This window comes from Mucor velutinosus (assembly GCF_035048745.1).
Source record: "Mucor velutinosus strain NIH1002 chromosome Unknown tig00001564, whole genome shotgun sequence".
NCBI lineage: Eukaryota > Fungi > Mucoromycota > Mucoromycetes > Mucorales > Mucoraceae > Mucor > Mucor velutinosus.
This window is the reverse complement of record NW_027041906.1, coordinates 1,994,574-2,017,299: the sequence shown is the minus strand read 5'-3', so window position 1 is coordinate 2,017,299 and position 22,726 is coordinate 1,994,574. Positions and strand designations below refer to the sequence as shown.

Genomic DNA, 22,726 nt, shown 5'->3' with positions numbered 1-22,726 from the left:
GAGAGTATCTTTTTTTACTCAACCGGAAATGCATAGTAGGGCTACAAAGTTATTTACTTCTTTCACAATGTCTTTGCAGAAAAGTTGGCTGTATGAGTTATATGAATCTATTATTGGATAGCTAATAATATGTTTTATGGTATTGGCTTTGGGCTACCACCTATATAAAAAAAATGCTCCAACAAAAGCGACTTTGATTTCAAGGTTGAAGCCATCCAAAACTGAGTCTTCTTGAAATATTGATGCAAGCGTTTTAAAAGTAGCACGTTCCTGTAACAAAATTTGTGATGAAAGGGTAACGTAATAGTTGAATTTTAGTTTGGAATTACAAAGAAGGTAATGATGAGGAGTTCGGTTAGATTGGCTGTCCCTTTTTTATGAATTTTCACCAGTTGTTTTAGTGTTGAGAGGCGCTGTCGTGTATAGAGACAGTGGATTTAGAATAGACTTCTATAAATTAGTGTACACAAAAGAATATATGATATAAAAGATGATCTTTATAATTTCACAATTAATTTAGTATTTATATTAAAAGAAGGGTATTCACAATTTCTGTGTGCATCTGACAAAGCACATGTACCCGAGAAAATGTGCAGACAATAAAAAGCCATATATTGTATTGCGAACTGTTTTGATATTTATATCAACTTTGCGAAAGACTGCTTCGACAATTAAATTGTATAATTTAATTAATGATAAAGTAAAACGATTTTAATAAAGCCAGGACAATATTACTCATTGAACATCATCTGATGGCATTCAGCGTCCTTGTCTGTATTCATTCTCCCAATAAATTTCTTCTGCAGAGCCTGAATTTATAGTTACTATGAGGTTGAACATGGATAGGCCGGATGTATGGATCACGTACCTTGCAAAAGCTTCAATTTCAGAGAGGCAGACGTCTTACTGCCTTGTGCATTTCCAACTCTATCTTTTTCATCTTCTTGTACAATGTAATGTGTATCAAAATAATTGCAGATTTTGATGGCATCTTCAGCCGTATTCAGTCGAATGTGAGTGCTTGAGAGTCCCTTCTTCTTTGGATGCATAAAAGCAAGCTGAACACCAGATGTCTGTAATAATTCTATTGCTATCGTTTTTGGGCATTGTGGATGTAAACCGTCTACGAATACGATCAAGCCCTCTGTGAATGGCTTTTCGTCTACTTCCTCGTCTATTTCTTCTTGGACTTGTTCGCCGCTTTCATATTTTGTCCATAAGTCAGTTACGTATGCTTTTCTCTCTGCCAGCAAGTTCAAATATCCATCTTTCAGATCGTTCCATTGTGATCTATACAGAGAAAAGTCAATATAACTATACTACCACAAGCGTGAAATGATAATACTTTGACATGACCCTCAAATTCAGCTTGTCTGCGAGCTCTTTTGCGTCTGACTCACCTGACATTGAGTCATCAATGTCAGTGCTTGACCTATTATATCTATTGACTAACCGAACGGCTCGTTCTACATTGCTTTTATCGTTGAATTCGAGAAAACAATAACCAAAGAATTGAGTATCTCCTTTTTGGTTTGGAGGTACGCGAAAGAAGGAAACACTTCCGACTAATTTACTAAACAACTCTTTGATGCTTTGCTCATTGTCGTATGGTTTCTTCAAGCCCTCTACGTAAATAGACCATTCGTCTAACTCCTCTTTCTTGTCTACAATGTAAGGTTTGATTCTGCCGATCTTTTGCTTGGTTTGGTCCAACTAATCGAGAAATCAGTGTATAGTTCTGGCAAATCAAATCAATTCTATCAATCACCTTTAACCGATGAAGCGAATGATTCTCTGCAGCTGATACGATTTCCTGCGCTGTGGCTGCTACCGATTTGAATTTAGGTAAATTGGAGAGTTCTTCGAATGTTACCACTAGACAAAATCAATGCGATGAAGGCAACTTCAAGTTGAGTAGAATAGCTTACTCTTTTCTGGATCTTTCAACATTTTACTGAGCATGACTTTATCCCATAACAACGAGGCGTCACTGAAATATGTTTCTAATATGTTTGCAATTCTAGTTTCTCTCTCCTCAAAGCCCATTTTGATGTTTGAAAGGTAAAGTATCTTGAGAAAAGAAGGTTGTGTTGAGAAGAATTTGATTGCGTAGTTGGAAATCTTTCTACCTTCTCTTAAATGACCAGAAATCTTGAATCTTTTGGACAAAAATTTGTTGAAACCGCCACATTAAGAGAACCAGTTTAAAAGGGTAGCTTTTATGCTATTGTAAGTCCTGCCTAAAAGTCCCAGTCGCATAATCTGCTACTTTTGTTAGGGGAAAATCCTCGTTTGAGGCGTTTTTTTTTTTCATCTCGACAGAGATAAATTTACACATCCGCTAATTTTGAACCTTTTTGATGCATCCTCGTTTCGCTACCTAGCTTTTTCTTTTATCAATAAAGATGTCTTCAGCACCCAACACCGAAACAATCGGCGAGCTTTTGATACCATTGCACGTAAAATACATCCAGTCTCTCGACACACGTAAAGACGACCTTGAATACTGGCTTACAGAGCACTTGCGTTTGAGTGGCATTTATTGGGGCCTTACTGCGCTGGACCTCATGTACCACATTGACGCCTTGCCACGCAACAAGATTATAGACTATGTCAAGAGTCTCCAACACGATAATGGTGGATTTAGAGCGGACAAGGACCACGATACACATCTTTCAAATACTTTATACGCGGTTCAAATCTTAGTTACTTTGGATGCTTTAGAAGCTATTGATCTTGACAAAGCGATAGAATGTAAGTCTTGAACAAACTCCAAAGCCAAGGCAGGGCAATTTAACGCTTCTGGAATAGATGTTCAAACACTACAAAATCCAGATGGATCTTTCAGAGGAGATGAATGGGGAGAAGTGGATTCGCGATTTTCATACATGGCTCTGAATTTATTATCACTCGTGAAACGCTTGGATGCGATCAACATTGAGAAGACGGTTGAATGGATTTTACTGTGCAAGAACTACGATGGAGGCTTTGGCAGTCGGCCGGGATCAGAGTCGCATGCAGGCCAAATCTTTTGTTGCGTGGCTGCACTAGCTATTGTAGACGCTCTTCATCACGTGGACAGAGATTTATTGAGTTGGTGGCTATGTGAAAGACAGTTGAAGAACGGTGGACTTAATGGTAGACCACAGAAACTAGAAGATGTGTGCTATTCATGGTGGGTTCTCTCCTCACTGTCTGTCCTGGGAAATGTGCATTGGATTGACAAGGAAAAACTGTCGAAATTCATCCTGTCAGCACAAGATCCTGAAAATGGAGGTATATCGGACAGGCCTGGAGACATGGTGGATGTGTTTCATACTGTATTTGGTGTAGCAGGCTTATCGTTATTAGGGTATCCTGGATTGAAAACTGTAAATCCAGTTTATTGTATTCCGAAGTATGTCATTTCTCGCCTTGGAATCAATCAATACTACATGGAATAAGAGAGCTTCTTTATAAATGTTGACTATTTACATTTTATATATATATATTCAGTGGGATAAATACTACAATTTTTATGATATATGTATATTAAGCAAAAAGAGAGAGAAAGAGGTATATGTGATGAAGACATGCGAAGATAAAGAACAGATCAAAATGAAAGCCAGAAAGAGAGAGGAGGAGGGGGGGGATCAATTGTAGTCGCTGATCCAGTTGAGATCAATAGCGCCTAAATCTTTACAGTCCATGATGACAGTGCGGATAATGTCTTTCAGAGACTCATCTCCAACTGAGGGCATTGATTGCGATGAGAGAGTGTGCTGCACAGGTGAAGGTGGTCGCCTACCAGCTGCTGATACATCATCTTCACCGTTGGATAGAGGGACAAACCAAAAAGTGCCATTTCGAATAGCATCGGCGTTGTCTGTCATATGTCCCAATTGGCCGTTGACTTCCCGTTCCCACAATCCTGTTTCTACTATATAACCCACATGACATCATTAGCTTTTGGATGATTTGATGATTTTAGGTTATGTAATCTTACCATTGAATCTAAAATGAATCATTGGTGCGTCTTCCCCTTGATCTTCAGCTTCGTCTACTTGATCTTCAGCTCGCGGTTCAATCACGATAGTCTGGTTTTCGTCATCACCAGCAACAGCATGATTTTCATCACCTTCAAGTCTAAATCTACTTTGAGTTGAAAATCGTGGGAGCGCAAGGCTAGCAGTAGTTATGGAGCCATTAGCGTCGGGCATGATATACGACGGCAATGCGACATCATCTTCATCACCACTGCGATATGGATGTTGACTATAGTAACCGGGCAATTCCAACACATTGGCAATCAATTTTTTCACTGTGCATTTTGTTGACCTTCTGGCATCCAGTCGTTTCAGATTGGGACAATGGTATGCAAACAGCCAGATGACTTGAGCAGTAACCCATTCGCAACGTTGAATCTTGACCTGCTCCAGTTGATAGCATGATTTCCCAATGGCTTCGATAGCATCTTCTATCGGGATCTGAATGTGTGTTAAACCAGGTTGCACTGCATAACGTTGTAAGGTGGACAGATACTCGCCAGTCTCGGCAATGACACTATCATGTAACAGACTTGTATAGGAAAGGTTGAGAGATGTCAGGTTTTTGCAGGTTTTTGAAACTTGAAGCAACGAAGATGTAGATACGATGATGAAAGGTAGTCCCTTGACAACATATTCATGCTCATGTCTGCGTCTTTCTGCCTCTGTGCTTCTGTATTCTCGTCGAGAAGACATGAAGAAGCGGTTGTTGGTAGTCAGTCCTGCAACTTGACTGCCAGGAGTAGTGTGTTGTTGCTGTTGTTGCTGTAGCTGTTCGTTATCGTTTGCATCTGATAGTCGTCTGTAAAATTCCTGGTCTTTCATCGCTTCTAAGACAAACAATAAGATCAGTTATTCCAACAAGCGTTTTGACTAGACATACCAATGGACTTTCCCGAGGACAGGTCAATTGATTTGATGAGATCCCCGTAAAAGAATGACATGCGCTCTCTTGTCAATGTCAGTATGAAGGTAGCCCAGCGATAGGTATCATTAATCTGAGGATGGCAATACAGAATGGGAGCAGCGCAGTAGAACCACTGCTTGCAAACGAGTGAAACTGAATGCAGTGCAGCTTGATTACCATCCAAATAGCTAAAGATCTCCATCAATAACTCTGGAGGTAATGAAACTGAACGCTTGCTCATTGCTGTTGCTTTTTTCTCCATGTGCTTGCTGTTTGTTGGCACAATCAATGGCGAAGATAAAAAGTTGCGGTTATTGCACCAATTTATGTATTGAGCACGCTGAACAGTGAGGATGTCGCTTGGTTCATTCAGCATTTTAAGGTATAGTAAGCAAAAAGAAAGAGGAGAAAGGAAGGCAAATAAGCCCCTCTTCTATTTTGGATTGTTTTATAAAGGCTTTCAAGTTGGCCAATGCTGTACTCGCCTGCTTACTGTGACTATAGTCGGTTGCATTTATCCCGCATTAGGGTGTGCTTTGATATGATGATGGAGCTAAAATCCAGCTGAAATGCCTGTAGTAGATGTCGTAGCTTCATCCAAGTGCCTCACCAAATCTGCTACACATGCTTTGGCCTCTTCAAGCCTTCACCAGTCATCAAATTGAACATGATAATCCCCAATCAAGTCAGCGCTCCATTGGAAGAGTTTCGCTTCACCTTCCGTGATATTGCATCGGCGCCATGTGTGAAAATAGATGAAAAGTTTTCTGATTTGCCAACTTGAGTATCACCTTATCCTTTTAAAGTTTATCTGCAGGAGATTGCTGCCATTTCTGTCGAACGGCATGAATTCTGAGATAAGTATATCGACGCTGGAAGTCTAATCAATCATAGCATGCTCGACTCACACACACTGATATACTGTCGAAATAATGCGGGGTGCCACATCTTGCTAGAATCATGAGCAAGCGGATGTTTATTCCAGATATGCGAACAAAAGAACAAAATACATGAACAAGTAAGGAGAATGTGCTATTTACAGACCATCCCACAAAGTGAAATGGATATTTTGAAGATCTATGTTAAAAGAGGTATGTAGGGAATGTTTGAAAAGAAAGAACCACCAGGTATTTATGCCAGGATGAACCTGAAAAACAAAAACCAACTGAGGCAGCATAAGAGAAAGTAGATTGACCCATAGATGTAATTGGCCTTGAGAGGTGTCAGTGGGGCAGGACGAGAATTGTTGAGCTTGTTTTCGTCACTGCGATATGCCTCACGAGCAGATCGATCTAGCACTGATCTGTAAATGGTACGATCAAGAATATGCAACACTACACCAGCTGCTACAGCAAGAGACGAAATGGAGATGAAGAAGAGGATGACGCCGTCGTATCCCTTGTGGGCGTCCGCGTCTTGCAGAAGACCTGTAGCAATATCAAAGAGAGCAGCACCGATATTCGTGCCTGATTTGATCAAACCCATACCTGTACCCACCAGTGACAATGGTAAAATGACAGGCACAGACGACACAAGACCAACTGGCCCAAGCGATAGACTCATACTAAACAAGAGCATGCCGAACAAAGGAGGAGTCTCGGTGAACTCAAGCAAGAGCATGGATGCTAGCATGGCTGCACCACTTCCAATCACTGCATGGTGTGAGTAATCCTGCGAAAAAATGGGACATCATGGGAAACTTACTCATCCAGGTACGCTTTCCAAACTTATCGACGCAGACACCGAGAAAAGGCATGAGCACTACAGGCAAGATCTGCGCTACGCTGGCTGTTGCAGCAGCGTGGGCATCACTGTATGAAAATCTAAATTTGACATATTCACTGTTGATGTGCAAGAAGCAGCCCCAACCACCGCCTAGTAAGAACTCCATAGCTGCAATCAACCAGAATGAATGAGGCAGAAACATGAGCTTAGACCAGCTAAATGATTTCTTTCGGCTAATGACTTCTAACTGTTTACGGCATGTAACAGCAGAGCTTGACACTGTTCTTAACAAGGCAATGTACACTAGCGTAATGACCATGGAAAAGATGCAGAGGCCAGCAGAAAACTAGTATGATACAGCACATGTCAATAAAGGCCTAACGAACTGAAACAATCATATCTTACCCATAATCCATAACCGTACCAGCCAGTCCAGTTAGCAATGGGGATGACGGTTGCCTGGGCACAGAACGATGCCTATTGCGATTAAATGTTGTTAGAAAACAGGCGGTTTTGTTTGTATATTCTTAATAGTATTACCAGTCGGCTGACAGTGAGCATTAAAGCCAGGACGGCTGCCAGACTTCGTCCTCTGAACCACTGGCTTAGGATTGTTTCTTGTACAATGACGACAGTGCCACTACCAATACCATAGAGTACACGGCCAAAAATCATCATATACAAACTTTTGAACGAAGCTGATAATGCAACAAGCACATTGCCGGATGTAATCAGTAATGTTGTTAGCAGGGCACCGGGAATTGTGCCAAATGCATCGACAAAGATACCACCCACGACGGGCAGCACTGTGTTGACTATCGCCACACTCGACTGAATAACGCCATACTGTGAGTTACTAATACCAAATTCCTAATGCGCTGTATTAGTGATCTTGTACAGCCAAGTGTTGGATGCATTCATATGTTTACAGTCTTGATAGTATTCTTCATGGCACCCAATGTATGAGCAGCAAAATGGCTTCCAACTAACATAATGATGAATACTCATTTCATGGAACTAGATTAGAATGATCGCCTTACTAGCTAGTAGAATGGCGCATGCCAAAGCAATGGCTTTGTATTCCCATTTCTGTTCAGCCAAAAAGCAATAATCTTCGTCGTTGACAGGTGGCAATCCATTACATGGCTTTGTTTTCTTTTTGGCTAAGCAACACGCTGATTTTCCATTTGCTCCATTGTTCATCTTTATTGAACAGCATGTTGCTGGTGGCTGTTGGTTATCAGCAATCGAAGAACAGCATGGATCTTGCTGCTTAGTCTTCAGTAAAGGTGTTTGTTCATTCATCTCTTGATCTTGATAATGATGAAAGAGAAGTTTTTTTTTTTTTCGTTTAAAACTGATGCAATTATATAATTATGAGGGAAGCAGGGCCGGGGTTATTAAAACGTTTGTGTGTCAGATTGATTTGTGTCCACTAAAACCATTCAGTTTCATCATATCTGATGGTTTAGTCTTTATATCAGATCTTGAGCATTTTAAGCTCTTTTACATCGCTTTCAACATTTACTTCGAATCTAGCCATTGCTATGCTGTAATAAGATAGCTATCAATCGTATATACAATTTCAAGACCATTGCACGTTTATTATCATTGAAACATGGCAATCGAAAAAAAGATCAGATAAATTGTGGGCATCACACCTCCGCTACATCTGGTTACCATAGCAACCATATTATCAGTTTGAATCATCCATGATGCTTCTGTATCTTTTTTGATCATCCAGCATGGCAAGAAATACTTTGTATCGACGGTTATTCATCTCCATAACTTGTTGATCCTTATCAGGTAGAATAGTGGAGCCAGCTCTGCCTAATTTCACCATAATGTCCCATAAATCGGTTGATAGGCCCGAAGCTTTAGCACCTAGAAATGCAGCACCAATCACCACAGCACCATCAATGGATTCAGGTAGAATAATTCGACATTGAGTGACATCCGCCAAGATTTGTACAAATAGTGGGCTTTTACACAAACCACCAGACATGCAAAGTGTATCGATGGTATATCTCTTTTTGTTTAGTGTTTCAATAATATGACGTGTTTGACATGCAATGGCTTGCAGCGTTGCCAGATAACGTAATGCCAAGTCGTCTATGCTTTTGTCAAGAGAAACGCCTACAATAGTGCCACGTAAAGATGGATCTGCTAATGGAGAACGATTACCATGAAAATCCGGATAAATGTGCAGATGTTTTGTCAATTCCTGTATATGTCTCAGACCACGCTGGGTCTGAAGCGATGCCAAATGTTGTGCTAGGTACGCGTAAATATTCAGGTTATCTTCTGCTGATCTCTGTTGTGCTTCTGCCAATGCTGGATGTGTGTTGACGATGAAATCAATCAATTGACCAGTAGATGATTGTCCTCCTTCTGCACACCACATATCGCCCACCATGACAGATCTATAAGGACCCCACACACCATTGACAAAAATGGGGTTGGGCGACATGGCAATATGACAACTGGATGTACCACAAATGATGGCCAAGCGACTAGGTCCTTGGGTTTTGAGACTCTCATCAAGTGATGCCAGCATGCTGTTTCTTTCAGTTGTGCCGAACGGTGTTGCTCCAAGCGTAGCAATGGCACCTGCATAAGCGTCAATGATAGCAGATCCTACAGGTGTGCCTGGAAGAAGACCGAGCTCTTTAGCTGCATCCTTTGTCAGCCCAGATCCAACTGGATCTCCTGCCTCTAATACGTTTCCTTGATCATTGCCACCCATTCTTGCGAATCCCTCATCCACCAAACATTCTAATCCAATTTCTTTAAAGAAGCTTGGCTCCCAACCCTTGCCTACCAATCGTGGCAAGTAGGAACATTTGCATGTCAATGAACAAGTTGAACGAGCGAGCGATCCAGTAGCGCGATATGTCAGAAAATCAGGCAGATCCATCAAATGCCCAATCGAGTTCCATAAACCCTCGGGCATGTTCTCTTTGAGCCATAACGTCTTTGGGATTTCCATTTCAGGACTGATGGTGTTCCCGACATAACGGAGGACATCATGGTGTGTTGCATTAATACGATTTGCTTGCTCGATAGCACGATGATCGGCCCACAAAATGATGTTAAAGTCATTGTCTGCAAATGTTGATGCTTGGTCGACAGATTGTGGGTTTCCTTGTTTGTCCAGCACAACCAGAGAACATGTCGCATCGAAACCGATGCCCTTGATTTGGTGAGGTTGAAGTTTTGATTGCTGCATGACGTTATGTACACAAACAGTGATGCTTGACCAAATGTTTGAACTGGATTGCTCGTAAATGTCGTGTCTTGGGTTGTGTGTGATGATAGATTGGACATCCAGACTGATGAGCTGACCCTTGGCATCAATGATGGCAGCACGAGCTGAACTGTAAGAGGTTTCTGGTTGAGACTCGAGCAAAGTTTGTCCTCTGATGGCACCTACCCTGTACCCACGTCAATGCCGATGTAGTAAGTATCACTTTCTGACATTGTTAATGAACGTTTTCGCGTGGAAAGTCGAATGGTAAAAGGAAGAGAAAGTGGGGATTGGATGGCCGCCATTTATAGCAATCAAGTTATAGGAACACCGTATGTCGTAAATCTTCCTATTGGTCTAATATGTCGATGTTGCTCTCAACCGCAAAAATACTTGACAGGCCACTTCTTTTCGCACAGGCTCGCAGCATTGGCACAATAACATATTGAGGCTTGTTGTATCCAGGCAGTCTACGCATTGACAGTGTCAGTATCCAGCAATGGTTCTAAGAAATAATTAAATGTATTGCGGTGGTCATCACACTTTGCTAAAATGACATTGGACAAATGACTCCTTTTCCTCTCTCCATCATATAGTAGTACTACTGTTGTAGAGACCATCAAATTAAAGTACCATACATAGTATTGAAGTAGGCGACACTTTCGTATTGCGCACAAACATTCGCATTTGGATGAGCGTTTTTCATGATTGAATCTACAAAGAACAAAAAACTCCACAAAAGACAGAGGACAGTCAGGCAAATTTATCAAGTGTCTTGATCTGCGATGCCCTTCCTAATAGCTTCGCAACCATTGTTTACATTCATCAGAAAGGCATTTTGACAGCCAAAATTAATTCAGGCTCCGCTTTAGATTCTCTTTCATCGATTCGTTCATTTTGATTAAATTTCGACTCGATCGATCTATTTTATGAGATCCGACTACGAATGTGCGATGATCACCTCGTGATCCTTTAAGCTTTTTTGGAGTACTTTTCAAGGCGCATCTAATGGTGTTAATAAAAATAGATGTTTTGAACAAGCGTATTGAGTAATTTTAGAAAATATGAAATGAGGTTTTTGGCCAAAATATCAAGATTTTCCATACCAAGGTTTCACAAACAAAGTTTTAGGGGTTGCTTTGGAACAAGAGAACCATTTTGAACTAATACATACCATAGTAAAAGTCTTCATTTTCAAGGTAAAAAACGCGATCGTTTGATTTTCGATAAAAACTGTGAGGTATCCCTCATGGTTTTTGGTCGAATTCGGCGATCCCAAAAAAGTTGAGCAAAGGTGTCAGTAAGTAAGTGCTGGATGAGAGCAACTGTTTGGCGCTATTCTGGTAGTCTAAAACGACTTTTAGCGCGAGAAAATACACCTCAAACGCATCCAAATTTCGCTGTGTTTTGCATTCTTTCGAATGACAAGAGGTAGTGCTACTATGTTGCCCATCTGTGTATGAATTATTTCCATCGATATGGATGTGGAGCTTCGCAAAGACTTGGATTGATAACTACAGATGATTTATGATTTTGATCGGATGAAAAGATGAATTTTAGAGCATTTATTAGGGTATCAGGTTGATTTCTTGGATTGTGGTAGAGAAATCCTTCTCCTAAACACAATTGTATCTAAACATTTTGTTTTTTCAAGCTAAATTACGCTCGCAGAGTGAAAGTCAGCTATGAATTGTGGAAATGCTACAAGTAATATTACTGATGGGCAAGTATGCAATGACACTTTCTGCTTAAAGTTTTTCATCAAACATTGATGACCAACATACTTACTCATGCGTTCGCCAGCCTTATGTAATTACCACAACTAATACCATTGGCCCTGCCTTCCGATAAAAAGAGATGATCACAATTGTCAATCTTCGGTGTGGAGGCTTGGAGTAATGTAAAGCTCAATTCCATTATCATGAATTTGGCTTGGTATTTGCAATGTATGGCCAAAAGGGATTCAAGACATTCATCACTGATCACGTATGTTAGATAAAGAAAAAAAAAAAAAAAAAAAAAAAAAAAAAAGAGTCGTTTGATAGGAACTTTGAATTTATCAACCAAGCATGGATGAGTCAGAATCACAAGCATCTGTTCGACAGTGATAGGATTTGGGACGTTTCAATCCTCATCCAGCATGATTTAATGACATACATAATCTCACTAAATTTGCCGATGCGGTATCATGACTAATAGATGCGATTCTTGAATTAAACAGGGTCCAATTCAACTTCAAAAAAGTAGGGATCTATATTCTCATTGTGATAGAAACAAGACATCTAGTTTGTTTTTGGCAATATTTTATTTTAGTTGTATTCGTTCCATGGAGTCTGCTCTCGAATCGTGGTGAAATAAAACTACCGCCCCTCAATCACAAGCACTAAAAAAAGAACTTTGGGAAGATGAGGGGAAAAATAGTTTATATTCACAGCATCTGGATGATTGCAAATTGCAAGATGTCAAAAGCAATTAAAAGCAAAGTCTAATGTGCAGCCAAGGATGAAAAAGAAGCATAAAAAGAGGTTTAGTAAAGTGAGCTATTCTACGTTAAAACCCAAAGATTGCTTGGATGGGAAAAAGTCATTTTAGCATGTATAAAGATAGAACCCTTACCGGTCATACGACAATAAAAAGCTGGGTACCCTTAAGGTAAAGGGTCTCTGTGGATTCCGCGGAGCATCTGCTTTTTAAAAGCGTTATATAATAATATGAGAAAAAAACTCTCACTGCTTAAAACCTCATTTGATCTTTTTGGTATCTGAAACCCGTTTTCATTCTCTTTTCCATTCTCTTTTCCATTCTCCTTTTCCTCACTCTGTCTTTCGCTTTTATACATATTCCCTTGTTTGCCATCTCTACTAGAAATGAATGAAGGATTGCTATCAGTAAAAAATGCATCTGGCAGACAGGTCAGTCTGCTGAATAACAATGATGAACAGCCAGAGTCTCCCAGTGGAAAAATACCCACCTCACCAACATCGTTTACCTCTTCTGCTGATGAGTGGCAGCAAGATGCTCAACAATCAAAGAGAAAATACCACTGTATTGAGCCTGGATGTAACAAGAGCTTCACTACAAGGTAGCTACACAGCTTGCACAAGTAATACTTTTGTACTCATTATGGGCTATATAACATTTAGTGGCCATCTCGCAAGACACAACAGGATTCATACAGGCGAAAAGAATTTTCCTTGCTTATTTCCAGGTTGTCAATCAAGATTTTCACGTCAAGATAATATGATGCAACACTATAGAACCCACATGTCACCAAAATCTAGAAGATCACAAAAGAGAGGATTAGCTGAAGAACCGAGACCAAGGCCTCGTCTTCATGCCCATCATCGTATTAGATCAGATCCTGTAAGAGTAGAGCCTCCGCTTACAATTGATCAACATCTCTCCAATTACCATCAATCATTAACCAGCGTTACGACTGCACATGAAAGACACACTCCTGTTCGATTTAATTTCCCGTTGCCATTATCCTCCGCAGCTAGATCACCTTCTAATCTGAAAAAAGTTATTACTCCATCACAGCAACAGCAACAAACACAACATGTAGCCCAATTACCACTGCAGCAACACCGTGATCGTACTCCCTCGCCCACGCTCTCCCATTCTTCCTCCTCGACATCTCTGCCATCTATTCACCACATCATGGATGATACCAGTAATCCTGCTTCTAGGCCTACCTCACCTCCCAAAGAAGTGCTTGTTGCAAATGAAAAAGAACCATCACCCAATTTGAACCCTTCCACTTCCACAAACCCTACCTCCACACTTTTTTACCAACATCGTCCCTTAACTTTCACAAGACCACAAAACTCGAGTTTCCCGTATACATTGCTTCATCCCGCACAACAACAAGAGGAACAGTTGTCCAACGTAGCACGAAATCAAACCAGTGGGAATTACAAACCATCGTCTGATGACCATCAAAAGGACGACCCTATGGATGAAGATGGGGACAATAATAATGGCAGCAATAGCAGCTCGAAATCACCCTCTGGCGGGTTGCTTCAATTGGCTCATATCGTATCAACATTTGGCTAGATATTCATGTCATCCCGTTTGATTGCCCATTGTATTAATTATTATTTCACTTTACTCTCTCTTTCTCTCCTATCCCTCTTTTCTTTGTATATATACACGAATGTTCATTTCACTTTTTTTCTATGCTATTCATTTTTTCTCCCGTCTGGCTGTGCCTACTTTATGTAATAAAATCAATCAAAAAATAACACTGATATAAGAAGAGTTTGTACTTGATGAATACGTTAATGTTATGAATAGCTGTCGTACCAAAGTCCAGATCAAACTTTACCAGTTTTTTTTCAAAATGTATTATACAGCGGATCCTTACAGAACGCTGTCTCTTCTATAAGCTAAACGACTCAAAACGACCAATCTTGCGGAATCATTATGCGATCATAGTGTTAGCTAGCTAGAAGGAGTTGCTTAAGCCTGCAAGATGTCAGTTGCATCATTGAAGAGGATGCCAACAAGAATTCATGGATAAATTATAAAGCTTTTACTCCGAGATTCGATCTCGATTTTATCTTTTAACCTTTTTGCTAGTGATGAAGCCCAGTTCCTTGAACCTTTTTTAAGCTTATCTAAGCGGTAATGACTTTTCTAGAATTCTGTCCTCCAAAGCTCAATAAATTGCAGTAAATATGATGGCCCCAGAGATGTTGGCGCCTTGTAATTAAAAACAGTGTGCTGTCCCTCACAATGATTCATGTGCCCTTTGGACATTGTCGGGAGACACTATAGGGACATGGAGATGTGCTCTTCTGTTTTATGGTACTAGGACGCTTTTAGTATGAACGTCACTTACAAAATGGTCTTCCCTTCACACTTGGTAGATGAGCTGTTGGCTGTGGAGCTATTGTCTGTAACTACCTTCATCTTTTGGGATTACAAACACTTTTACCTTCTCGTGGTCAATCCTGTTAGCATCAAAAGCAACCGCTTTGATAATAAAGGAAAGTGCAATAGATAGGCTTTCTCAAAGATTACTTATTTGACAAACAATAAAATTTTCTTTTTGCCCAAGATTGTACCAAAGTTATTCGAAAGACATGAAACCAACTTATATGAAAGAATGTATATTTGTTATAGATAGGCTTTGCAGTTTATAAAATTTGATAAAATTCGTCTTATGTGAAGGCTACCCTTCAACCGGGGTATTTAAGGAGTGTTTAAGGTCAAGGAGAAGGGTCAGCAGTAATGAATAAGGGCTGAAACAACAACAAAGCCAATCGCTGATAGCGAGTTAATTGGGTGGTAACACTCAAGGATCAAGTATAAACGACTGATACATGCAAAACAAGAATCATACAAAGAGAATATTGTAATGCTTGCAATTTATTTTGTACAGCGAGCGCTTGTTTGTATACATGAACGTTGTCCTTTTCTTCTGCTATCTCTTCACGGTAACATGAATGCCAAATTAAAACAGCCGTATGGATTTTTCCAGCAGATGCATGGAAGGTCGTTGTTGATAACCTCAGTCTTGATGAAACTTTCAAATTGTCCTATACCAATAAGCATAAAAGGTTTGTCATCAATCAGAGAATGACTATAGTTTTGAGTCAATAACAATCATTGAGTGGCACTTTTGATACGTTATTGATGTTGAATAGAGTGGCTCTGACCTCTGGCTACCTAATACCACATGACATTTGCCCACCTGAACCAACAACCTGTCAATGAGCGTCTCTGAAGATTTGCAATTTTAAAAGGGTATCAATTTGCAAAACTAAAGGCCTTTATATCTCCTTGTGTATAGATAGCTCAAGTGCTGTTTTCTGGCTTGATTCATCATTATATATATGCCGTAAAACATTTAAAAAAGTAGACAAACAAATCATATCCTTTCAAAATTTTAAAGAATTGTGTGCCGTACAAGGTGCAAAACCATAGTTTTCAAGCAGTAAATTCGGTTTTTCATTTCCATTATTAATAAGCTTACCGATAACATAACGCATCAAACTTTACATGAATCAGCTCTACCAAAATCAATATGCTTCTTATTCGAATTGGAAATTGCACAGGCTGCAGAGCTGCTCTTCCAGAAGATTTCAGCTACCAAAGATATGATTCATGCTGTGTAAATAAAAGCTATAAAGCAAACACATAACCAAATTGGATAATTTTCAAGCCTTCATATCTCGACATACAGACCTTTCTGAGTCACCAGAATAACGCCAAACGATTGTACTCGAGCAGTAGTAACTTCCTGACACCTTTGCTCAACTTTTTGGGCCAAAAAAAAACATGGCCAAAAATCGACCAAAAAGCATGAGGGGTACATCATGGTTTTCATTGAAAATCAAACGATCGCGTTTTTCATCCTGAAAACGAAGACTTTTACTATGCTATGTATTGAATCAAAATGCTTCTCTCGATCCAAAGCAACTTCTGAAACCACTTTTATGAGGTTTTCATATGCAAAATATGGCTATTTTCGCTAAAAACCTCATTTCATATTTTACCAAATTGCTCAATAAGTTCAGTCAAAATACCTATTACAATTAGCACCATTGGAAGCGCCTTGAAAAGTACTTCAAGAATGTATTAGGAAGCGTAGGGTGATCATTACAGTTTATATAGTCGAATCTCACAGAATAGATTAAAGAAGTCGATAAAAGACAAAATCCGTCCAATCTTGAACAGAAAAAATAAACTGAGTTTGAATCGACTTTGGCTGCGGCGCTGCTGCTGGCTGACCTAAATGCCTTTCTGTTGATGACAATGATGATTGCGATGCTGATTAAATGGCGATCATGGAATTGAAAGGACAATTTCTTAGCACAAATACGTTTTTTGGGGGCGTTTTTCCTCATAAAGGTGTCTTTTACAATGACAATATTTCAAAAAAGCCGCTGCAGATCTGATAGAAGTCCTGTATTTACACATGGTCAGCTTTATGTCGCCATCTCAAGAACAACATCAGCGAACGAATAAATCCCCTCCAAACTCTGATATAGACTTTTTTTTTTTAATATTAATTGATTTTCTAAAATCTAATTTATGCCAGATTTTTATTATCTCTGATTTGAAGTGTCTTTAGCGAGAACCAACAGGGCGACGCCATCATCGAGCGTAGCGTGATTGATCGGCTAGTAAACTGTATACTCAGTAGTGAGGTTGAGACATGGTTGATATACCAAGCGAGACTCACCTTGATATCCGCGGCTTTGTAAGCCAATTGACATGGCAGTAACATGCCTGTAAAAACGGGAGATTTTGGCTGATATATTTACTGAACATTTAAATGCATCGCGTTAGTAGAGACATCATTGCTGTTTTGACCTTTCCTTACTAAAGGTAGCATATATCATATATTGCTCTGTACATGCAGTTGCTTAGCATTATTACTAATTCGTAGTGCCAAGGTGTGACAAACAGTTTTTAATCCATATCATTACAATGAGGTGCAATGACTTCTGGCATCATCAATTTTACGTGAAATACTCAATTTTTTTCTCTTTACTACACAAGCAGTAAAGCCTCTGAGGAGCACTCCCCATAAGAAGCTGCGTTCTTTAGATTAGTACTTTCTATCACTATCTTACTGGCTAAACATAATGCCAAATGTGGTTCTCAGGTAGTCCATAGTATGTATATACTAGCCGATCAATCACGCTACGCTCGATGACGGCGTCGCCCTGTTGGTTCTTGCTAAAGACACTTCAAATCAGAGATAATAAAAATCTGGCATAAATTAGATTTTAGAAAATCAATTAATATTAAAAAAAAAGTCTATATCAGAGTTTGGAGGGGAGTTATTCGTTCGCTGATGTTGTTCTTGAGATGGCGACATAAAGCTGACCATGTGTAAATACAGGACTTCTATCAGATCTGCAGCGGCTTTTTTGAAATATTGTCATTGTAAAAGACACCTTTATGAGGAAAAACGCCCCCAAAAAACGTATTTGTGCTAAGAAATTGTCCTTTCAATTCCATGATCGCCATTTAATCAGCATCGCAATCATCATTGTCATCAACAGAAAGGCATTTAGGTCAGCCAGCAGCAGCGCCGCAGCCAAAGTCGATTCAAACTCAGTTTATTTTTTCTGTTCAAGATTGGACGGATTTTGTCTTTTATCGACTTCTTTAATCTATTCTGTGAGATTCGACTATATAAACTGTAATGATCACCCTACGCTTCCTAATACATTCTTGAAGTACTTTTCAAGGCGCTTCCAATGGTGCTAATTGTAATAGGTATTTTGACTGAACTTATTGAGCAATTTGGTAAAATATGAAATGAGGTTTTTAGCGAAAATAGCCATATTTTGCATATGAAAACCTCATAAAAGTGGTTTCAGAAGTTGCTTTGGATCGAGAGAAGCATTTTGATTCAATACATAGCATAGTAAAAGTCTTCGTTTTCAGGATGAAAAACGCGATCGTTTGATTTTCAATGAAAACCATGATGTACCCCTCATGCTTTTTGGTCGATTTTTGGCCATGTTTTTTTTTGGCCCAAAAAGTTGAGCAAAGGTGTCAGGAAGTTACTACTGCTCGAGTACAATCGTTTGGCGTTATTCTGGTGACTCAGAAAGGTCTGTATGTCGAGATATGAAGGCTTGAAAACTATCCAATTTGGTTATGTGTTTGCTTTATAGCTTTTATTTACACAGCATGAATCATATCTTTGGTAGCTGAAATCTTCTGGAAGAGCAGCTCTGCAGCCTGTGCAATTTCCAATTCGAATAAGAAGCATATTGATTTTGGTAAAGCTGATTCATGTAAAGTTTGATGCGTTATGTTATCGGTAAGCTTATTAATAATGGAAATGAAAAACCGAATTTACTGCTTGAAAACTATGGTTTTGCACCTTCGCTTCGCTACGGCAAACCCCTCTTATTGTAGGTCAATATCATCAAAGGTTGGGTTAGATGCTTAGTTCCCATGGTTTTTACCTTCAATTCGCTACCGTAAAACCGCCTCACAGGTTGATGTTACCAAGTGTTGAATTAAATGCGTTATGTTCTTGGTAGATGGGCTTAGCACCTTTAAACCCTCTCCCCAATGCCGGCTTTGCCGGTGGTGGGGTTCATCCTGTACAGTATTCAATTCTTTAATTTTTTGAAATGATATGATTTGTTTGCCTACTTTTTTTTGAATATTTTCACAGTAAATAAATTATCCAGTTGGACGTAAAGTTTACTACGCAACCACTTATTATGGCTGAGCATTTGATACTTCGTGAACTCCAACATAGATGCGTCTGGCTCACTGCTATAAAGTGAAAACTGCTACATGAAGCAGAAAATGCTGAATCTGACACGAAGCACATGCTCCAGTATCCTTTGCTATTGTTAGTTTTCAACTAGGTGATACGTATCTCTAAATCAGGGCATCAATTACGTGTATGTATACTTTAAGAAGCACTCGCGCAAATATATGTCTGCAACACAATTAGGCTATATCTCATCCAGATGCGAGAGATGAGTCTGATGCTTTTAACTATAGCTGGCTGTCAATTGAATCATACATTCACTCACGCATGAACCGGGAAACAATATACTTCATACAAGCTACATTTAATGACGAAAAAAAAAATGTATCGCGAGCGAATGATTTGATGCACTGTAATTTCCCTCTGGCTTATCGCTCCATATATTTCCGTACTGTCCTACAAACAATGTATTTGTTGATGTGTGGAACAAACAGTTGAGTCAAATAGGCAGACTTTCTGTTCAACCCTTTTTTGCCGTGAAGGAATTTAGGTTTCTGATTGGATATCATTCATTATCACAAGTCTGTAATGATTTGGTACCTTAAAGTACGGTCTTTAAACAAGACGTTGATATGTGGTCATGTCTCAATCTATAATTTCAGTTTATAGTCTCAATCTATAGTCTCAATGGCGTCATGTCCTCATTCAAAAAAGCAGACAATGCCTTGGGCATTTGGGCATTTGGGTACAAAGATGTAGATTGAATGCAGAGGCTATAGTCCTCTAGGTAGATTGAATATAGCTGTGTTTATTGAAATTCGCACTTAATCAATACGAAAAGGCTTTTACAAGATAGGAATAGAAAGGGAGGGGTCGGGACAAGTCACCCCTTCCTTTCTTTCGACATCCACACCCCCTCCTACAAGGTTAAAATGATCTTTAGTACCTAAATCTTTTAAATGACCGCATTCAATATCTTTACGGGGTGACCCTGTTGTTTAAATGTTCTTTCTTTAACCCCACTCTTACCACTTTTTTGAAAAACATACCAAAAATGTTCCCCTCTCAAGAATCCTTAAAGAAGAACTTCATTGTCCCTTCTCCTGCTGGTGATGTTGCTGCTCCTACTGGTGCTAACCTCTACGCTCGTTTCGCCATTGCCGGTGCCATCTGTTGTGGTGTCACTCACGGTGCTATGTAAGTTTATATTTGTCATTGATCAATGTTACAAATTGACTGATATGTTCGATCATAGGGTAAATTCACAGTTTTCCATTATTTGAATGATCAAAAACTGTAGATACTAATCTTTAAATACAACATAGACCCCCGTTGATGTCGTCAAGACCAGAATCCAATTGTCTCCCGAGATTTACAACAAGGTAAAGATCATATAATTCAAAGGGCAAAGCTGCAATATCAGTGAAAAAGTCTGTGCGTGTGTGCTGCAACTTGAGCTGATTGCAATTTGTCATTGAATGGGGGATCACGGAAAAACGTAGGAATTGATTTGACTCATACTTTAAACAGGGTATGATTGCCGGTTTCCGTCAAGTCGTTGCCGCTGAAGGTGCTGGTGCTCTTTTGACCGGTTTCGGTCCTACTGCTGCCGGTTACTTCTTGCAAGGTGCCTTCAAGTTTGGTGGTTATGAATTCTGGAAGAAGACCTTTATCGATTTGGTTGGTGCTGAGAAGGCCTCTGAGAACCGTACTGCCATCTATCTCGGTTCTTCTGCTATCGCCGAATTCTTCGCTGATGTTGCTCTCTGTCCTTTGGAAGCTACTCGTATTCGTCTCGTCTCTCAACCTACTTTCGCTACTGGTCTCCTCAGTGGTTTCACCAAGATTTTGAAGGAAGAGGGTGCTATTAAGGGTTTCTACTCTGGTTTCGGTCCCATCTTGTTGAAGCAAGTTCCTTATACCATGGCCAAGTTCGTCGTCTTTGAACGTACCACGTAAGTTGACTTTTTTTTGTTTGCTGTTTAGTCAGTTCAGATGTATCTAAATGCGTTGAACTATGTAGTGAACTCATCTTGAAGCAAATTGGTACCCCCAAGGACCAACTTGCTCCCTCCACTATGACTACTGTCAACCTCGGTTCTGGTATTGTTGCCGGTACCGTTGCTGCCATTGTCTCTCAACCTGCTGATACCTTGTTGTCCAAGATCAACAAGCAAAAGGGTGCTGCTGGTGAGTCTCTCACCTCTCGTCTCGTCTCCATGGCTGGTCAACTCGGTTTCAAGGGTCTCTTCTTGGGTCTCGGTCCCCGTATTGTCATGGTTGCTACTCTTACTGCTGGTCAATTGTAAGTTGAAAGGTGTGTGATGTATTTCATTGTATTCTAATTATGTTCTTTTTTTGTAGCGCCATCTATGGTGATATTAAGCGTGTTTTGGGTGCCACTGGTGGTGTTGAGATTGCCAAATAATTTTGATCAACATTCATCTTAAAAACTTATATATACTTTTCAATTTTTCATAATTGAGAAAACCTTATTATTTATACATTGTTTGGTTTGTTTGAAATCCAATAAGAGAATAAAAAAATGTTATTTGAATATAGACAAGAAATACAAATCAGGACATTCCTCTGTCAGATCTTACACTTGAAGGTCGGCTACTGGCTTTTGATGATGATGCATTTGCTGTGTTTTGTGCTATAGGACTACTGATCGACTTTTCTATGGTAGGTGCATCCGTAACCAACATTCTTTTGATCATTGTGTTCCAGCTTTCTGATTGTGACTGAATGGCAATTTGGTACGGAAATGGGTTTCCTTCCGTTGTCGTGATCGAGGGTATATGCTCTTTGTAATCGTTCACAATTTTAAGTATCTTCATTAGGTTTTGACTAAACTGATTTTCCACAGATTTCATTAATTTCGATTTTTCTATACGGGCTATTTGTTTGTTTACGTTTGCAAAAGTCTGTGTGCTGTGTAATAAATACCTTGCTCTGATTTGGGTGATTGAGTCAAATTTAATGTGATGTCCCATTGCTCCCAGCAGACAAATTCCTCTGATTTAGAGAATTGAAACCAATTCTTTTTTAGCCTTTTTTCATAAAACAGCACTGCCAACTATTTCCTATCAGTGAACCACTCCATAACCCGATCCGCCATCATTAAATTATACCTTTCCTTGCTTCACTTGCGTAGGGCTATTGCTATTATGCAAAAACTCCGCTATCTTCTCTTCAATCAGGCTTTCGACATCTGGACTATCTGTAATAGACTACACGAGGCATAAATATCCAAGCTGTCTACAGTTGTGCGAATACATTACTACTGTTGTGTTCAAAACTCGGAGCTCACGAGGTAGCACATTGATAAGTAGTCTATGAAAAAAGATGGAATGTAGCAGGCCTAGTAAATGATGAGCAACTGTTACTGAAAATCATAGCATCCTGAATTACCCCGAAGCACATCTTTGACTTGGTCTCTCGGTAAAGAACTCTGTATGGAACCGCAGCATGTTAATACAATCGCAGCAACATCACATTCAGATGTAATATACCATTTCCAAGCTGAACTCTTGTTGTAATGTGGTCATTTTATTAGTATTATTGTAGATGTATGTAAGAAAATAAAGAAGAAAAGGAAACAATTTCTCTAGTTATGATCA

The 22,726-nt window shown here is 39.6% G+C and overlaps 8 protein-coding genes across 8 annotated transcripts; 3 read left to right on the top strand and 5 right to left on the bottom strand.

The window, feature by feature from the left end:
* Positions 1–759: 759 nt before the first annotated feature.
* SSN6_2 (glucose repression mediator protein) lies at positions 760–2,046 on the bottom strand (the record flags this gene model as incomplete). The annotated part of the gene is made up of 5 exons (XM_064830145.1): positions 760–809; positions 869–1,290; positions 1,346–1,713; positions 1,769–1,875; positions 1,929–2,046. The coding sequence occupies 5 exons, from the start codon at positions 2,044–2,046 to the stop codon at positions 760–762; spliced, it is 1,065 nt and encodes a 354-aa protein (XP_064682647.1).
* A 359-nt stretch (positions 2,047–2,405) lies between these two features.
* ATC70_010940 (uncharacterized protein) lies at positions 2,406–3,443 on the top strand (the record flags this gene model as incomplete). The annotated part of the gene is made up of 2 exons (XM_064830144.1): positions 2,406–2,754; positions 2,812–3,443. The coding sequence occupies 2 exons, from the start codon at positions 2,406–2,408 to the stop codon at positions 3,441–3,443; spliced, it is 981 nt and encodes a 326-aa protein (XP_064682646.1).
* A 189-nt stretch (positions 3,444–3,632) lies between these two features.
* Positions 3,633–5,308, bottom strand: MRPL23 (54S ribosomal protein L23, mitochondrial; the record flags this gene model as incomplete). The annotated part of the gene is made up of 3 exons (XM_064830143.1): positions 3,633–3,919; positions 3,986–4,855; positions 4,909–5,308. The coding sequence occupies 3 exons, from the start codon at positions 5,306–5,308 to the stop codon at positions 3,633–3,635; spliced, it is 1,557 nt and encodes a 518-aa protein (XP_064682645.1).
* A 755-nt stretch (positions 5,309–6,063) lies between these two features.
* On the bottom strand, positions 6,064–7,962 carry cyp15 (Peptidyl-prolyl cis-trans isomerase cyp15; the record flags this gene model as incomplete). The annotated part of the gene is made up of 6 exons (XM_064830142.1): positions 6,064–6,584; positions 6,637–7,003; positions 7,063–7,134; positions 7,198–7,527; positions 7,587–7,642; positions 7,698–7,962. The coding sequence occupies 6 exons, from the start codon at positions 7,960–7,962 to the stop codon at positions 6,064–6,066; spliced, it is 1,611 nt and encodes a 536-aa protein (XP_064682644.1).
* A 391-nt stretch (positions 7,963–8,353) lies between these two features.
* Positions 8,354–10,137, bottom strand: ATC70_010937 (uncharacterized protein; the record flags this gene model as incomplete). Its single annotated transcript, XM_064830141.1, has 2 exons — positions 8,354–10,034; positions 10,091–10,137. The coding sequence occupies 2 exons, from the start codon at positions 10,135–10,137 to the stop codon at positions 8,354–8,356; spliced, it is 1,728 nt and encodes a 575-aa protein (XP_064682643.1).
* A 2,634-nt stretch (positions 10,138–12,771) lies between these two features.
* On the top strand, positions 12,772–13,960 carry ATC70_010936 (uncharacterized protein; the record flags this gene model as incomplete). The annotated part of the gene is made up of 2 exons (XM_064830140.1): positions 12,772–12,986; positions 13,048–13,960. The coding sequence occupies 2 exons, from the start codon at positions 12,772–12,774 to the stop codon at positions 13,958–13,960; spliced, it is 1,128 nt and encodes a 375-aa protein (XP_064682642.1).
* Positions 13,961–20,157: 6,197 nt separating this feature from the next.
* Positions 20,158–21,531, top strand: ATC70_010935 (J domain-containing protein; the record flags this gene model as incomplete). The annotated part of the gene is made up of 5 exons (XM_064830139.1): positions 20,158–20,300; positions 20,455–20,485; positions 20,634–21,058; positions 21,127–21,408; positions 21,468–21,531. 5 exons carry the CDS (start codon positions 20,158–20,160, stop codon positions 21,529–21,531), a joined length of 945 nt encoding a protein of 314 aa, XP_064682641.1.
* A 148-nt stretch (positions 21,532–21,679) lies between these two features.
* ATC70_010934 (DNA-binding protein) lies at positions 21,680–22,654 on the bottom strand (the record flags this gene model as incomplete). The annotated part of the gene is made up of 6 exons (XM_064830138.1): positions 21,680–21,993; positions 22,053–22,182; positions 22,238–22,336; positions 22,388–22,467; positions 22,518–22,557; positions 22,619–22,654. The coding sequence occupies 6 exons, from the start codon at positions 22,652–22,654 to the stop codon at positions 21,680–21,682; spliced, it is 699 nt and encodes a 232-aa protein (XP_064682640.1).
* Between the last annotated feature and the right edge of the window lie 72 nt (positions 22,655–22,726).